The sequence below is a fragment of the Heteronotia binoei genome, chromosome 11 (genome assembly GCF_032191835.1).
Source record: "Heteronotia binoei isolate CCM8104 ecotype False Entrance Well chromosome 11, APGP_CSIRO_Hbin_v1, whole genome shotgun sequence".
NCBI classification, from domain to species: Eukaryota; Metazoa; Chordata; class Lepidosauria; order Squamata; family Gekkonidae; genus Heteronotia; species Heteronotia binoei.
The window spans coordinates 23,162,484-23,180,860 of NC_083233.1; the positions used below are offsets into that span (position 1 = coordinate 23,162,484).

The following is an 18,377-nucleotide window of genomic DNA, read 5'->3' on the forward strand; positions in this document are numbered from 1 at the left end:
CAAATTTTTTGAACTAGATCTCAGTGCTCTCTGGGGAACATATGGGAAGAGATGGTCCCTAAGGTAGGCAGGTCCTCGGCCATGTAGGGCCATATTTGAACAAGGAGGGCAGCTTGCCTGCCTTCCTCACAGTTCCCTGACAATAAATTCACCCAAGAAGCATCAGAAACAAAAGTTTTTGTGCCTTGTGCAGAATCACAGAATTGCCATACATCTCTGCTGTATTATATGCCACAGGCGGTGGTGGAATTAAGAATTGAACTCTGTTGCCTTTGGGGGGCAGCAATTTCTTTGGGCTTTGGACTCAGTCTTCTTCATCCCTGGGACCTCAGCCAGCACATGATCTTGACAGTTCTGTCTCATTTCATTTGTTGCTTTCCTTGTCACGGTAGGGATGCCCAACACCTCTGGCTTGGTTAACCGCCGCAACGTCATCTCGAAAACGGATGCCACGGTAGTGTCACGGTTGAAGCAAGCTGGCGCCATCCCGCTGGGCGTGACCAACTGCAGTGAACTGTGCATGTGGTACGAGTCAAGCAACCGCCTCTATGGCCGATCCAACAACCCATATAACCTGGCATGCATAGTGGGAGGCAGTTCAGGTGAGTGGGGTGGTCCTCTTCAGAAGTATGCACTTGAGTCGCTGGATGAATGAGCTGCAGCTTAACCAGGCCTCCTGAGAGATAACTGTGCACGTGGCAGGTGAGACTGTGCAGTGGATGATGAAGACCAGAAGGCTCTGTGTCCAAGAAAAGTTCTTATGTAAAATTCTTGACTGTCTGTTGCAGGGGTGGCCAGCTTTCTTAATGTAAGAGCCACATAGAGTAAACATCAGATGTTTGAGAGCCAGAAGACATGGACGTCCGATGTTGGAGGGAGGGAGGGAGGAAGGCGGGACTGGCAGGCAGATAGATGGGGGAGGGATGAGGGAGGGAGAGGTGGAAAGAAAGTGACTTTAACTTTACATGAATTCTCCAAGCCGCCAACTGGCTTGGCTTAGAGATGTGATTTAAAGAGAGAAATGCCTTTTCCAAGCTGGCCGACGAGGGAGGGGCTTCAAGAGCCACACAATACGTGTAAAAGAGCTGCGCGTGGCTCCCTGGTCTATTATATGTAACTCATCTCTATAATTGGCCTCCCTATCAGAGAACTGGAGAGTGGGAAATGGGACACTGGTTTTCTAAAAGGGCAGGGCCACCAATAGAAGGGTGAAGTCTGCTGGAGGGCTGTTGGAACCAGCATCTTGCTGCATCCAGCCCCACTGCCTTCCCACTTTCTTTTAATGGAGTTCAGGCTGCAGCCACTAGGGGCACAGGGAAGCCTGAGCACAGTAAAAGGCGCTCTACTCTCAGCACTCTACTTCCCGGTCCCCAAGACTGGAGCAAACTTAGGAGTCTTAGTGGACCATACACTGAACATGAGTCAACAGTGTGATGTGGTGGCTAAAAAGGCAAATGCAATTTTGGGCTGTATCAACAGAAGCATAGTGTCCAGATCATTTGAAGTGATGGTATCACTTTACTCTGCTCTGGTAAGACCTTACCTGGAGTATTGTGTTCAGATTTGGGCACCACATTTTAAGAAGGATATAGACAAGCTAGAATGGGTCCATAGGAGGGCGACGAAGATGGTGAGGTGTCTGGAGACCAAGTCCTATGAAGAGAGGTTGAAGGAGCTGGGCATCTTTAGCCTGGAGAGGAGGCGGCTGAGAGGTGATATGATCACCATCTCCAGGTACTTGAAAGGCTGTCATATAGAGGAGGGCGTGGAATTGTTTTCTGTGGCCCCAGAAGGTAGGATCAGAACCAGTGGGCTGAAATTAAATCAAAAGAGTTTCCGGCTCAACATTAGGTAGAACTTCCTGACCAGAAATACCACTGTTATTGTTAAATTATTGTTAAATGTAAATTAGAATGGTTTTTAAGATTAATGCTGATTTTAAAGTTTTGTATAACTATTGTATGGATATGTTGTTAGCTGTCCTGAGCCTGCCTAGGCGGGGAGGGCGGGATATAAATAAAATTTTATTATTATTACCGTTAGAGGGGTTCCTCAGTGGAACAGCCTTCCTCGGGAGGTGGTGGGCTCTCCTTCCTTGGAGGTTTTTAAACAGAGGGTAGATGGCCATCTGACAGCAATGAAGATCCTGTAAATTTACGGGGAGGTATTTGTGAGTTTCCTGCATTGTGCAGTGGGTTGGACTAGATGACCCTGGACCCTGGAGGTCCCTTCCAACTCTATGATTCTATGAAACTTGCCTAACAGATCACACAAACTTGTCAACTAATCCAGCAATGCAGCAAGTTGAGCAACCCCGACTGATGGCTGCTGCATTAACGATCAGCCTGCAGCCTGCTAACCAAGGTTGAGGACAGCCAGATATCTCTTGGGCCGGGGACCACAAGCAAGTTCTTGTCAGCCAAGCGTAATGCTTTTTAAGGGGTATACTGGGAGAGCAAAGTAACATGCAAAGGAGTTCCTGCTACAAAAAAAAAGCCCTGAGGGGGGGATTAAATAAAGGTAGTGAGCTACATCATCCCTGAAGGTGATGATCCTGTGCATATCGTCTTCTCCATTCATGTCTTGTGCTGTCTGTCAATCTGAGTGTTGCTTTCTTGCAGGGGGAGAGGGCAGCATCTTGGGAGCTGCTGGCTCTGTGATTGGCATAGGCTCGGATATCGGAGGCAGCATCCGGATGCCTGCCTTCTTCAACGGTGTCTTTGGACACAAACCCACCACAGGTACCCAATGGCCCATTCCCACTGAGCGTTCTTTTAAGGGAAAGACAGTCTTCCTTATGCCCTTAGTGTAAGCAGTGGGACCCACTTCATTTGAGCACCTGACATTTTTTAAAAGGTTGTTTGTTAAAGGTTATTGTAGCCTTTCAGCAAGGAAGTCGGGGCAGGGTTGTGAGGTTGGATTTATATCCCGCCCTCCACTCTGAATCTCAGAGTCCAGTGGCCCCTTTTAGACCAATCCAGTTTAACCCTGGGTATAAGCAGAAGTGTGCATGCACACTTTCTTCATCTTAAAGGTGCCACTGGACCCCAACTTCGTTGTGCTCGAAAGGGTGTGCTTGATTGCGGAAATATCATCTCAGTGCCTCTCTGTCTAGATGTCGTGCCTAACGATGGCCAGTTCCCCGGAGCAGAGGGCATACGGGTCAATTTCCTGTGCACGGGCCCCATGTGTCGTTATGCAGAAGACCTGGAGCCCATGTTGAGGATCATGGCTGGACCAGGTGTTACAAAGTAGGTGGTTCTCATCCCAGTGTCACTTCTAGGACGTGCAGAGTTTATTTTGCTACCTAGGGTACCAAACCATCCTTTTGATGTTGGTAAAATGAGTACCTAGCTTGCTTGGTGTAATGCGTAGATGACCGGAGAAGGCAATGGCAAACCACCCTGTCAAAAGTCCGCCAAGGAAACATCACAATGTGATGTCACCTCATGGGTCGCTAAAGACTCAGGGGACTATCTTTACCTTTTAGGGTTGATATTGTTGGCTTTTTTTTTTTGCCACCTTGTCGTAGAAAGCCACAAGGTGAAGGCACACTTCTCATTGGTGTGTTAGGAAGTTCCATCCCAAGCAGGTGATAATAACTAGATGCCTGTTGGCTGCAGCCCCCGGAAGAAATATGATATTAAGAAAAATCACCAAAATAAACGATACTTTAAACCGGAAACAAATTATCTTAATTGGATTTATATGAACGCCTTCTCGCACTATAAGTAAACATCAAGTGCAGCTTTTAAAAAGTCCATGGCAAATAGCTTCCATAGTCCTGTGGTATACTGAAACAAACTGTCTCTTTAAACTGAAAAGTTTTTAGACGATGCCGTGCACATAATAAAGGGAAAAGATGTTCTGCTGGTGGCCACTGAAAATTCCAAATCAGCAGAAATAGGCAACAGTTCCACAGGAAAAGATCACAGGAGAGAATGAGAGAACTTGCCAAATCTAGACCTTTGTAGCAATATCGCAACCTTCGTCTGCTCTCTCTCTCTCTCTCTCTCTCGTGTACATAGTTCCTTTCACGGAGCTACAGTGTACACTATGTTTTACATAGGTTCATTCTGTTCTTGGCTCTGTTCTAAAAGCTGTAATTGATGTTTACTTATAGTGTGAGAAGGCGTTCATATAAATCCAATTAAGATGACTCGTTTATCGTTTGAAGTGTTTATTTTGGTGATTTTTCTTAGTATTGTATTATCTGTACACTGAAATTGTGATTGTGTTACATATCTTAACCCCCTGAAGAAATATGAGCTGATGCCCCTTTAAGGGAAGATGATGCACATCTGTTGCTTTCTTTTTGTTCCTGTTCAGATTGAAGTTGGATGAAAAGGTGTCCCTGGAGAAGGTGAAATTCTACTATATGGAGCATGATGGGGGTTCCCTTTTTGTTTGCCCCGTGGCCCAAGAAATCATTCAAACACAGCGGAAGGTAAGAGGGAGGCCTTACAAGGTTCTTCAAACGCTGGAGTCCACTCGTTCTAACAGGCTTCCTAGGCTGAAGATTAAATAAATGGCAGCTCAGCCTTAGTGGATTTATTCTCTGTATGCTCTCACGTACCCTTTACCTTTGGGTATTGTGCTGGCCGGAAGCTCAAGAGGTAACAAGAGATGCTCATTGAAGAGAACAACAGACTGGGCATCCGCTATGCCCTGCGCCTTTTTACTATGGGAAATAAAAATTGCCAAACTTAAGGGAGATACTTAAGATGGCACTCCATCTTCTGAACTAAGGAGTGGGATTCACTCCTGTGGGATGTGGTGATGGCTGTTAGTTTAGGTAGATTTGAAAGGGGGCTAGAGATATCCATGGAAGATTGGTCCCTGGAGTGGCATGGTTTAGATGTAGAGCATCTGCTTGTCCTGCACAGGGTTCCCGGTTTGATCTCTTGCATCTCCAGTTAAAAGGATCAGGTAGACAGGGTGAAGGACCTCTGTCTGAGACCCTGGAGAGTTGCTGTTAGTCCAAATGGCCCTAGATCAGGGGTGTCAAACATGTGGTCCAGGGGCCAAGTCAGGCCCCTGAGCAACTGGCTCTTGTCTGCTTCCTTCTCCCTCTCTGTTGCTTCCTTCTGCATCTCAGCTTGCTTTGCAAGGCTTGCTCAATTGCACAGGAGCTACAGAGCAAAACCTTGATTTTTTCCATTAGTTGAGGCTCCTCCCCCTCCTGGTCCCCTGGGGAGGGAGGGAAAGAGCCAGAGCTTCCTTTGCCCAGTTCCCTGGATCCCACGGGAGAAATACAAAGAAAGCACCTTCATGACCAACAAGTGCTCATGTTTTAAGCATGTTTTATTTTAAGTTTTTTTAAAAAACATCTTTAGTCGTGTTTGCCTGTGTCCTTTAAAAAGTTTATACCTCTGCTCCCTAATCTTAAATAGGTATACACATGGTCTGGCCTGACATGGCCCGGCCCAGCCCAACAAAGTCTCATTTATGTCAGATCCGGCCCTCGTAACAAATGAGTTCAACACCCCTGCCCTAGATGGCCCAAGGGTCTGATTCAGTATAAGGCAGATTTATGTGACAGCTCTTGACTATGATAACAAAGTGAACATGGAGGTTTCAGAGGCAAATAAGCCTTTGGAAACCGTTACAGGAAGGCAACAACAGAGAGAAGCTTGGACTCCGTGCCCTGCTTTGATAGGCCTTCTTGGTGCATTGGGTTGGCCGCTGTGTGAAGCAGTGGGCCAGGCTAAATGGAGCAGTGGTCAGATCCAGTTCACCTGCCCTTACCTTCTTATGGCATTTATCTCATGTCCTGTTGAGCTGTGATGCCTGAATAGAGCATTCTTGTGTCGCTAGCCATTGTGGTGGAAGGATCTGAGAGCGGAGCGCCGTTCTGTCCTTTGCCACAAGGCAGAATTGATGCAAATGGGCCTTTTGGCTTCAGATTGTTACTGGCAGGTATGCAAGTAAGGAAAAACGGCCACACATTGCAGTCTTTAGCTTTACTATCGGTGGCTTGAAGCATAGGACCGTTCAGCAGCCATTCATGATCACAGCAGTGACTCACCAAGCAATAGGCCACAAAATAATCTATGAATTGGCCCTCAGCTGTCTGCAGCCCGAGGTGAGAGACTTGCTGCTTTCCTCTTGTCGCCAGTGGAGCTATGCTAGGATTATTTTGCTCTCTCTCTCCTTTCCAACACAGTGGGAAGGAGGAATTTAAAACACCTTTTACACGGCATTGTTTTTAGGGCTTTTTTGGTAGCAGGAACTCCTTTGCATATTAGGCCGCACACCCCGATATAGTCAGTCCTCTTGGAGTTTACAGCAGGCCCTGAAGAGCCCTGTAAGCTCTTGGAGGATTGGCTACATCAGAGGGGTGTGACCTAATATGCAAAGGAGCTCCTGCTACAAAAAAAGCCCTGGTTGTTTTCCTTGGGGGAGGGGTAATAGTACTAGAGGTTTCTTGGGGCCCCCCCTCTCCATTTTCAAATGTCTAGAGACTAATCAGGTGTAACAGGGATGCAGTACAAAGCAGACAGGCAATGTTCAACCAGTCCAGGGCCATAAACCCCAGTCAGCTCTGAATGCAGCAAAAAAGCCCAATTGACTTTCAGGAGTTTCCAGCTAGAACAGGCAGGGTTTTTTTTTTTTTAGCAGGAACGCACAGGAGCGCAATTCCGACTGGCTTGGTGTCAGGGGGTGTGGTCTAATATGCAAATAAGTTCCTCCTGGGTTTTTTGTACAAAAAAGCCCTGTGTGAAACAAGGCTGATGTCAGGGGTGTGTGGTTTAATATGCAAATGAGTTCCTGCTGGGCTTTTCCTACAAAAAAAGCCCTGAGCACAGGTCAAAATTTTGTTTTATATTGAAGCAACTCTTAAGGAGTTTATTACAAAAGATTTCCTGTGGCAGCAAGTTGCCTGTTAAATCAACTGTGGATGATCCTACCAGGAGGCAAGATACACCAGCACGTTTTGGACAAGGCTGGTAGAGTGGGAGGCAGATACATCTGCTTTTTGATCAGCCGCAATCTGCCAGGAAGAGTTTCTTTTCTATTCTCTTTCCTTTTCTTTTCTGTTGTCGTTCCCTTTCATCTTAGTGGCACTTACCCAAAATATTGCCACATGAGGAGTCCCTAGCAGACATTGCCCCTTCGATTTTTCTGGCTCACTTTCCAGTGTGACTCAGACTGAATAGTAGATGGTTGTTTGTCCCTGACTGGTAGGTTCTATCAGAGCAAAGGGGGAGTCAGCTACTCCACTTTGTATAGAGGGCGTCTAGTGTCCTGGCCCCACTGGTGGACCTCCTGATGGCTCTTGGGGTTTTTGTTTTGGCCACTGTGTGACACAGAGTGTTGGACTGGATGGGCCACTGGCCTGATCCAACATGGCTTCCCTTAGAGGGAAATTCTGAATGATTTCATCACTAATTTCTCCAGATCCTCCAAGCAGAGGACTCCTAGAGGTAGTGTGTGCATTCATTTGACATGCTTTTCTGGGGAAACGGGTCTTTTAAAACTAGACTAGTAAAGAACACCTTTCAGCATGTGCAAGATAACCTTCCCATAGCTGCTGAGAAGTCACAACCTTTCTGTTTGCTTCTGAGAGCTGGAAGAAGGGCCTTCAGGGCGTGCTGCCTTAGTTTATGTTGGTCCCCAGTCATTTTCATTTCTGAAATTAGGCCTTGTTCAGCTGGTGGAAAGAGAACTTTTATTTTTTTGCCTGCTGTCTGCCTAGAACCTTGAAACCCCTTTTTTTTTGGCAGAGTGTCATTTGCTTAGAGGGCCTTTGGACTGCAACTTCCCTTCTGTTGCCTTAATCACAGTTACTACAGATGGGCAGGTAGTAGAGCCAGTTTGGTGTAGTGGTTAAGTGTGCGTCTTCTAGAGATCTTACAATTCTCTCCCCCCCCCCCCCCCCGCTGTTTTCAGGTGGTAGAAAACCTGGAGGCTAAGCTGGGAGTTAAAGTTCAACACGTGGCTCTTAGCAAGATGAAGTATTCGCTCCAGATCTGGTCGGTTATGATGTCTGCCGATTCCAAAGATGGAAAGGTGAATAGCACGTACATTTATTTATTTATTTATTTCTATTGTATTATTCACATTTCTAGTCCACCCTCCCCCGCAAGCAAGCCCAGGGCGGATCATGGCACAAAAGCAAGAACACGTAAAAGTCGATACAAACAACAATTTAACAGCAGTAAAGCAGTATAAAAAGTTTTAAAATACAGGGTTTCCAGCTGGAATCATTGCTCCTCTCCAACTTCATAAACCGGGCTACATAAAATGGTACTGCAATATGCTGGAACAATAAGAGGGTGCTTCAGCAGTGTTGGCAAAGGGGAGGGGTGTCACTTGTACTGTAAAGTCACTGGTCGTGTGCTGTTGGGGATGACAAATGCTTGAGCCAACAGTTTATTCACACTTTCCAAGAGCCTTTCCCAAATCAGCTTACTAGGTGCAGCCAGTTCACGCAGAGCAGGGTTTCCCAAACTCCCCCCCCCCCCCACATGGCCCATTTTTTTCCTTGTGGTCTGGCCAGAGGACTGGCCAGAGGTTTTTTCCCATGATCCGAACATCAGAGAAGGGTGTGCCTGGCTGGTGCACAGTCTCAGAATTGCTCCCTGAGCGATACAGGGATTGCGCGCTGGACAGGATGGGGGAGGGCTTCTGGCCAGCGCGCAGTCTCTGTAATGCTCTCTGAGCATCCTCCACCTGGAGGATGCTCAGAGAGTGTTACAGTTGGCAGCAGCCTGGGGAGCAGGGGCTGCAGCGCAGTGGTGCATTGTGGAGCTAAAGATAAATAGAAAGGGGAGGGGGCAGTTGGGCCGCCCCTGGCGACCCGGCATTGAGGCTTGTGTGGCCCTGTACCTGGTCATGACCCTGCAAATAGGAAACGGTGACAAAGAGGATTGGTCAAGTCTGCAGAATCTCACTGTCATTCCACATTGTACTTAGAGTGCACCATGGACACTTCCTGCACATTGCAGGCAATGCTCCCTCTAAGCTGTGGAGTTTTGTGAGCAAAAATTCTACTTTGTGAACTACTAGCATTAAAGTTGTGAGCTACTGCATCAATTAGTTTGCTCTGGGGCTGTTTTTCCCTGAGCTAAGACAAAAATTTGCTGAGCTAGAGGCTAAAAAACCTGTGAGGTAGCGCACACTAACTCAGCTTAGAAGGAACACTGGTTGCAGGAGAAGATCAGTTGTGATGGGCAACCTGTCTTTCCAAGACACTTGTTCTATGCTACTGGCCTGGTTCAGTTTTCCAACACATGCTCTGCATAGGAGGGAAGATCTCAGGTTCAGTCTCTGGGATTGACAATCAAAGGATCTCGGATACCAAGTATCAGAAAGACCTTTCTCTGCCTGAGCCACTGCCAGTCAGTAGTCTCATCTGCAATCTGACTCGGTAGAAGGCAGTTTCTTATACTCATGTTAAACTCCGGACTGTTTCCAGACAGACATTTTCCTCTGCCAAGAAAACGTCATGGTGTGACATCACCTCATGGGACAGCAATGACTCGGTGCTTGCACAGGGGACTGACTACCTTTACCATCCCCCCCCCCCCCCGGGCTTCCTTACTACAGCGCCATTTTCAGGATCATCCACATGATGTCACCCTCTATTTGACCCGTTTCTAATTTTTTTCACCACTTTGCTGCAATCTTTCCTATCCCTGGTTTGATGCAATCTTTTTGGAAAGATCACAGCCAAAATGATGATGTGTGTCATGTGAATAGGCAGGTGCACATTTTTTTCCAAGTCACATGCCCATTTTCTGTACTTAAGTCCCTGTGGTAGCCATCCCCCCCTTTTTTTCTGAAGGAACTTTCCAGAGAGTAATAGCTATCTGTCTAGAGTGTAATAATGTTATAACGGCCTACAGTCACTCCCTGATTTTTTGGGGGGTGGGGGGGGGATGTCTCTAACCTTTCTGATTGAAGAATTATAACGGGAAAGGTCCTGGCTGCAAATTGTAGCTCTGCAACAAAAAGATCGAGAGCAGGGATGGCCAAACTCCCTTAAACATAAGAGCCACATAGAGTAAACATCAGATGTTTGAGAGCCACAAGGCATGAACGTCATATGCTTGAGAGCGGAAGGAAGGAAATAGATGGGAGAGAGAAGAGGAAGGGAGAGGTGGAAAGAAAGAAACTTTAAATGCATTCTCCAAGCTATTGGCTGACTTGGCTTGGATAAGAGATTTAAAGACAAAAATGCCTTCGCCCAGCCAGCTGACAGGGCAGTGGGAGCTTCAAGAGCCACACAATATGTGTGAAAGAGCCACATGTGGCTCCTGAGCCACAGTTTGGCCACCCCTGGCCTAGAGACTTGAGGTTTTTTTTAAAAAATGAAGGCTAAGGAAAGCACTCTGGTGTCAGGATAAGTAGCTCCAGCTGCAGAGGACTGAAGTAAGGAAAGTGCAGGGGACACTTTCCTTGGAATGCTCTGTCACAACTGTGACTCCATCTGCATTAGCAGCAGCAATGAGAGCTGCACAGAGAATCATCTCTGGGGGGAAGCAGCCCTGGCAGGATTCCAAGGAATCCCAAGGTTACTTGCAAGTTGCAACACAACCCAGAGGCCTAAGCTTTTCATTGCCTGATTCCGCAGCTCATCCCTCATCATGGGAGGTTTGTCATTATGCTCAGTAAAGTGAGAGAAGGCAAAGTCCTGTTTTCTTCCAGATCACCTTACAGAAAATACGGGTGATGGGCAGGGCCGTAGTCAGGATTTTAAAAGTCAGGGGGCCTTTTAAAAAATGGGGGGGCACCCTTTCCCATCCACTGCAGGGCTTGCCACTTCTCAGAAACTTTCTGGGGTAGGGGCAAAAGCTGGAGGCTCTGAAAGTGGCCAAGTCGAGGCAGCCAACCCTAAAACGTGGGAGTCAAGGAGGGGCTGCACCTTGTGTGCAAGAAGGGAGGTTCCTTCCATCTCCCTCTTCCCCGGCCCCTTCCACACTGCTTCCTCTGCCTCCTGCTCCTCCGCCTCCCTCCTCTTCACCTGCTGCTTTTGCTGCTTCATTGCACTGTACCCTGCTCAGCTCTCCCGGCTCCAGCTGAGCTCAAGTCCAAAAAAAAAAAAAAATTGGCTACACCCAGAGGGCTCCCTGGAATTCATGGGCCCCCCCCTGTGGCTGCAGGCCTGGCGATGGGGACACAAGGAGGAAGTTTTTCAGGAGTCTCTCTCCCTCTTACTTTTTAATGCACATTCCTTGCAGAAAATTCACAACTTCACGGACCTGCTTGGAGACCATGGGAAGCCAGTGTGGCCATTGTGGGAGCTCGTGAAATGGACAGTGGGGATGTCTTCGCACACTCTTCCAGCCATCGGTAATGTTGCATTTCAGCAGGAGGCCCGCTTGATGCTTGTGTTTTTCACTACTTTCAACTATCATCCATGATACGTGTGCATTTTGTCCCTGGTAGCTATTGATCTGACTTTGGAGCGGTAGTATGTGTGTGTTAAGTGCCATCAGATCGCTTCTGACTTACAGTGTCCCTATGAACGAATGACTTCCAAAAGTCTTATTACTGACTCAGGTCTTGCAAGCCGAGGGCCATGGCTTCCTCATGGGAATCGATCCATCTTGTGCTGGGTCTTTCTGTTTTCTTGTTGCCTTCAACTTTTCTTAGCATCATTATCTTTTCCAGCAACTCTTGTCTTCCCATAATGCAGCCAAAGTTCTACAGCCTCAGTTCAGCCATTTTAGCCAGTTTGGTGTAATGGTTAAGTGTGCGGACTCTTACCTGGGAGAACCAGGTTTGATTCCCCACTCCTCCACTTGTACCTGTTGGAATGGCCTTGGGTCAGCCATAACTCTGGCAGAGGTTGTCCTTGAAAGGGCAGCTGCTGTGAGAGTCCTCTCAGCCCCACCCACCTCACAGGGTGTCTGTTGTGGGGGAGGAAGGTAAAGGAGATTGTGAGCCGCTCTGAGACTCTTCGGAGTGGAGGGCGGGATAGAAATCCAATATCTTCTAGGTAAAATTCATCCGGGAACCCAATTATTTGTGATACCCTGTAGTAATATTCGTGACCCAAAGGGGGCGCCATATCCTTGGAGGTAGGACTGTTATACTGACAAAGCAGGAGTCAAGTGGCACCTTTAAGACCAACCAAGTTTTATTGAGAACGTAAGTTTTCGTGTGCTCTCTAAGCACACTTCATCAGATGAGGGGATCAGGTATTGCGGGCTGAAATACATGCAGTTTGTTGTTTAAGAGTGAAAACTGGCTGTGGCCACATGATAAGCCAGCCATAAAAGGTAATAAAGTTCCCTGCTCTCCATGGTAGGGAATTTGTGCCTGCTGTCCAGTGTTACAACCAGGGCCTTTTTTTGTAGCAGGAACTCCTTTGCATAGAAGTCCACATACCCCTGACAGAGCTGACAGGGCTCTTCATACAGGGTCTACTGTAAGCTCCAGGAGGATTGGCTCCATCAGGGGTGTGTGGCCTAATATGCAAAGGAGTTCCTGCTATAAGAAAGCCCTGCTTACAACATACTCTACTGAAGCCAAGATTGGGCACAAACTCAACTTACTGCTCCACTCATCCCTCTCTGTGCCCCCCCCCCCATGAAACATGATTAAGGATTCTTTGGATCATTGCGTTTATTTAGAGATTTATACTGTTTTTCTCCCCAGTGAGGACCCAGAGCTGCTTGCAGCATCGTTCTCCCCTCCTGCTTTTTATTCTCACAACCATGGCCCTTCCCCAACAGTGGGACCTTCCCGAGTCTGCTTGTATCACAGAAAGCCTTCACCATCAACAGCAAGAAAATTGGATCTTCCGTGCCGTTGCTTTCAAACTTTTGTGTACCCATTTCTTGGATCTAGTAGAACCCTTTTGCCAGTGCCACAGCATACTTTGTCTTGAACAGCTTGCACTCTCCCACCTGTTTTAACCAGCCTGTCTCTCTGAATTCCTTCTCCTTAGCACTGGGGATAAGTGAGAAGTTTGTGAAGTACACCCCCAAAGCAAACTGTAAGCTAGAAAGCATGGGGCACAGTCTCCGGATGGAGTTCATCAACCTGCTCAAGGACGACGGTATCTTCCTGTACCCTTCGCACCCTGTCTTGGCTCCCAAGCACCATGCACCTCTGGGGATGCCCTTCAATTTTGCCTACACAGGTAAGGAATTCCTCTTTTTGTTGTAGAGTTAGTAGTGCTCTCAAAAGGCTTTTGGGCTGTGTCGTTAGCGTCCTTAACCAGAGCACCTTCAATCTATTCACTGTAATAGAACTATCTAGGCATTTTACGTGACCTTTAATCCATCTGTCCCCAGGAAGAAAAGACATGGATCCATCCAAGCTTGATCCCAACAACTAGGATTTCAGTTGTGAATAATAAAGAACGGCATGTGACCCTAAAAAGCTCACCCCCCACTTTCAGACTTGCTAAAAGATGAGTCCCTGGGTAGGGAAGACACCAACCTGATGCCGTCCTTTTGTGTCTTGCCCAAAGTGGAACCGATCAATATAACTGACAGACTAGAGCAGGGGCCAGTGGTAGCTCTCCAGATGTTTTTTTGCCTACAACTCCCACCAGCCCCAGCCAGCATGGCCAATGACGGGCTGATGGGAGTTGTAGACAAAAAACATCTGGAGAGCTACCATTGGCCACCCCTGGACTAGAGAATCATAAGGAAAATTGGAAGCCGATTACTAAGAATCAGGCAAGCCGTGGTCTGGGAAATTCAGTTCACCTCATTCCTGCAGGAAAGATTTCTAACAGTGGTTAAAAACTGTCCAGTCCCACTCTAATCCTGCGAGGGAGACCAGCTCTCTGCCCAGCTAAAACATTTCTCCTGTGAAACATCCCCCATATAAAGAATCATTTACATATGAACCCACCCCATCCCGCTGCAGCCTGCTATTATAATCCCTTCTGTTAACTGCAGCGTCGTCCAAATTGCTCTGTCCTCAGTCTCCCTCCATGAGACTGTTAAGCTGGAATGCGGCAGGCTGGTCTTCTATGAGGACACCAGGACATATTCATTTGCATTTGGATTTTATCTGCACCTGGATGGCGGAGGAAATCATTGTAATGTGTATTGAGATATTCCTGAGTTCTTTTCTGGGAGCCAGCTGATGCTTTTGTGAACGTCACAGAATGTATCACCAGCTCTCCGCACACAAAATATCCACAAAAATATGACCAGATTTCACAGTTTATAATAAAAATCATTATAATCCACAGTGACAAGTATACAGTAGGTAAGCCATGTCCATTGTTCATTGCAATTACTGTCCAAATAAAGCAAAAAATCCACAATGGTGCATATTAGGTATGCTTTCAGTGCTGCTATGGAAAGTAATTAACAGCGGCGTCCTGCAGATCATGCATAGACATTAGAGGAAGCCTGGATCAATACAGAGGAATGATATTATGAATTCTGGCACTACTGGACCAATAAAGGAACATAAATGGTCCCTAGAAGAAGGATTTTCATCCGAAATGGTTTCCACAATTGGACCATCCAGGTCTTCTGTTGGACTAATACCTAATATGAACCATTGTGGATATTTTTGCTTTATTTGGACAGGAATTGCAATGAACAATGGACATGGCTTACCTACTGTATTCTTGTTGTCACTGTGGATTATAATGATTTGTTATAAATTGTGAAATTGGGTGATATTTCTGTGGATATTTCATGTGCAAAGAGTTGCTGATACATTTTGTGGCTTTTTTTCCTCTGCAGTCCTGATGCTTATGTGAATGGGACAACTTCTTACATATATATAGCAGGATGCGACCAATTGCATCTCTTTCCTCCTCCTCTCTCCAGGCCTAGCAGATTTGACATACCTACTTTCATATCTATGTGTAATAGAGCTCAGTCACACAGTGCTTGTATTTCAAGCGTGGAGGACGTGTTTTTGCACTGGGGTCTTAATGGTCTCGTGACCCTAGTCTGTGGCTCTGGGGTTTTGTTGATGCCCCAGAATTCTATGGATACTTGGGGTATACAGAGCAAGTGCAGTGTTGCAGTCAGAGTCTTGGGCTAGGATTTGGGACCAAGTGTGGCTTGATGATTAGAGAGTCGACAGGATTTGAGAGACCTGGGTCTGAGCGCCTCCCCCCCCCCCCCAACTCTGCCACAGACATTTACTGGATGACCTTGGGCCAGTCTCACAGCCTCAGCCTGATCTCGCTTATAGGGTCACTTCAAGAATTAAATGAAAGAGAGGAGGATGTTGTAAGTTTCTTTGGGTCCCCATAGGAGAGAAAGCCAGGGTATAAATGAAGAAAATAGACATCCTTCTATTTGCCTATCAGCAGTATTCCCTCTAAGATGAGTTAGTGTGAGCTAGTGCACAGATTTTTGGCCTCCACACATTTTTTTTTTTACTTTGCTCAGGAAAAACGGCCCCAGAGCAAACTTAATTTATGCAGTAGCTCACCACTTTAATGTCAGTAGCAGAATTTTTGCTCACCAGACTCCAGCTTAGAGGGAGCATTACCTATCAGTAGTGTACTTGCCCTCTAAAATCACATCTTCAGAAGTTCCGCAATTTCAAAGATTGTTCCCTAGGCAACAGTGGAGTAAATCACAATGGGTTGTTTTGTGTATCAGAGATGTGGCTTGAGTTTGCTTCTCTCAACTCTCTCTCTCTCTCTCTCTCTTTCAGCCATCTTCAATATACTTGGCTTACCAGTAACCCAGTGCCCGCTGGGCTTGAGCAGAGAAGGCCTTCCCCTGGGCATTCAGGTGGTGGCTGGCCCTCACAATGACCACTTGACCCTGGCCGTGGCGCGGTACTTGGAGAAGGAGTTTGGAGGCTGGGTTTCTCCTGGCAAACGCTAATGCCGCTTGCACAGGGCCCAGAGATAGCAGGGACGTGAAGGCCACCCCGTCTGCAACAAACCTAGCAACAGGCAACTGTGTCTGACATAGAAGGGATCGTAGATGGGGGGGAACCAGCCCACCGTTTTAGTGCTCCCTCTGCTGCGATGAAGGGCAAGGCGTACATCTAGTTTTCCTCCCCTTTCCCAGTTGCGACTGATGCAAAGCAATTCAGGGAAAGGATACGCTATAGGTGGGCTTTTTTGGATCTCTGGCTGGAAAGAGTCATGTTGTGGGAGAAGATAGCTTTGTCTTCCCCCCCCCCCCCTCCTTGTCTTGACCAAGGCAGCAGTAGAGCCAGGCTTCAAACCCTCTACTCCCACTTTTCCTTTTCCTGCTTTAAGGACCAAACCTGATCCAGGGTCATTAGAGAGCCGTTATGAGGTCTTATTTATCTCCCATCTGTTTGTGGGAGATCTGGGGGCTCTCAGCTTCTTGCAACTTGAGCAAAAGTTCATTGGCGATGAAGGAGCCTTCCCGGTAGCCTCAGTTCTTCATGGCTTCAGCTCAGCTTGAATGTTTCCAAGTCCCCAGCACTGGCTGCCTGCTTGACTACAAGACTTCATAAAGCTCAGGGCAGAAGTGGACAAATCTGCAGGGCAGCTGTTAACTCTCCCAAGGCATATGTTGATCAGTCAGGTAAATCTCCGTGTGGGGCATAACACACAGCATCCACTCTCTTCCACTGTAGAGGAACCGAATCTTAAATCTGCTGGGGTCCAAGACGTACTTTGTATTAGTACAGGGGTTTCTTTTTCTTCTTCCTGCTGATTGGTCGTGGGTCCTCATCACATCATTCCGCTCTCTTGATTGGGTGCACCAAAAAACAACATGCCGTCCACCATTTCTGTTGGGCCAAACCTATGCAACTGCACTGGTATTAAAGAGAAGCTAATATATTCTGGAACTCCTGATATCTCTAGCGTTATCTTCATTCCTAACATCAGGTGCCTGGGACCAGATTCTAAAGCTGCTAGTCCTCATGAATTTAGGGATCCAGATGTGCGTATTTTAATCTGAGACTCCGAGGGTAACAATGTACATAGGGAACTAGACAGGTTTTTTTTTTTTCAAGAATAAGGCACTCAGGAAAGTCTTGGGAGAAATTAATAGGGGGGGGGGGGTCACTTAACGTGAAAATACGTAACCCTGTCTTCAGTGTGGCATATAGGGAAAAAGTAATAAAGTATTTTAAAAAACACTAATTGAAACCTGAGTCGCTTATTCCAGAACAGTAGCTGTGTTAATTTACTGTGGACAGAATAACAGTCTTGGGGCATCTTAAGATGCAGTCAGTTGGCAGATATATACTCAGAGCTTCAAGCAGGAGAAAGGGGTACATGTGTGGATTTTTATTGGGAGGGTCTAGAAGGCCTCATTTCCCCAGGACATAGGTGTATATAGCATAAGTGCACCAAGCAAATTGGCACATGCATGTTTCATTTTCATAATTCCAACTTTCATGGAAAGCGGCAAGGAGAAGTACGGTACTGAACGGGTTTTTATGTGGAGCACTGTGCGAGCATTTGTTTATGAATCTGTTTGCTGCTTCTCTGTGGTCGATGCAACTAACAGCTCAAGAAACTCAAGCAGGTACCATATAAATTCCAATATGGGAAATCGCAGAAAACGCATTCTGAAACTTTCATTAATTCAAACAATGACCAGGATGTACCAACAGCTGCAACTGGGAGAATAATACTCATGAGTTTAGGGGGGGAAAGGCAAAGAATATTAAACTAGCCTGTGGCAAGTAATGGTAATACTGGCACAGCTACCCTGACTTGATGGGTTTTGCATCATTAAAAATAAACACTTTATATTATTTGTATAAAAAACAACAGATCTATTCTTGCAACACTATATATAAAATCTCCCTCCAAAGCTGTCCCCTATTTCTGACTGCGGTTTTATCCATCCTCACTTTTCCTGCCTTCCAAAATGTTACCCTTGTGTGCTGGTCCCCATAAGCATGGATGAAGAGGAGAGCGAGAAATACAGCTTTATGCTTCCCTTGGATGAAAACGGACAAGCTAGTGGGAGATCTGTGACTGGTTCTCAGTAATTTTTAAAATTAAATCTCAGATGTTGACTTGGGGTTGTATGGGGAGCTGACATAAACCTTCCCAATCCTGCACAGTTTTATCTATCCCAAAAGGCCCCCCTGTATCTACCTTAGGAAATAAAGATGCTGGTCTCTTCCCCGCCCCCCCCCCCCCTGTTACGGCTTGCAGGAGAGGGACTGGGTTCCATAGGCACCCATGCAGGACTGGAAGGATTAATTCCCTCCCCCCGCCTTTGCACACCCAAAATTTTACCTTTAAATTACTCTGGGTGATCTCTGATCTTGGTTATATAGACCTTAACATGCTGATGAAAAGAGCTGATTCAAGCATGTCATATCAAAATACATCATGATTGTACTTACCTGCAATGTCTGTTGTGAGAACAGAATTAGGGAGGAATGTTGCCCTTAAAGTGTGGAGGTTGGGTAGAGTCAGTTTATCACTTCCCTGTATCCCATTCAGGGCTTTTTAGGTAGAAAAAAGCTCAGTGGGAACT

At 46.6% G+C, this 18,377-nt stretch overlaps 1 protein-coding gene across 1 annotated transcript in view; it reads left to right on the forward strand.

Moving 5' to 3' along the window:
* Positions 1-16,724, forward strand: part of FAAH2 (fatty acid amide hydrolase 2) — a 43,478-nt gene extending 26,754 nt beyond the window's left edge. Inside the window, exons 4-11 of the mRNA XM_060249674.1 lie at positions 393-602; positions 2,622-2,741; positions 3,116-3,251; positions 4,330-4,447; positions 7,894-8,013; positions 11,187-11,298; positions 12,902-13,096; positions 15,601-16,724. Of these exons, the coding sequence (XP_060105657.1) occupies positions 393-602; positions 2,622-2,741; positions 3,116-3,251; positions 4,330-4,447; positions 7,894-8,013; positions 11,187-11,298; positions 12,902-13,096; positions 15,601-15,776 (1,187 nt within the window). The 3' untranslated portion in view covers positions 15,777-16,724. The remainder of the gene's footprint in view (positions 1-392; positions 603-2,621; positions 2,742-3,115; positions 3,252-4,329; positions 4,448-7,893; positions 8,014-11,186; positions 11,299-12,901; positions 13,097-15,600) is intronic.
* Positions 16,725-18,377: the final 1,653 nt, after the last annotated feature.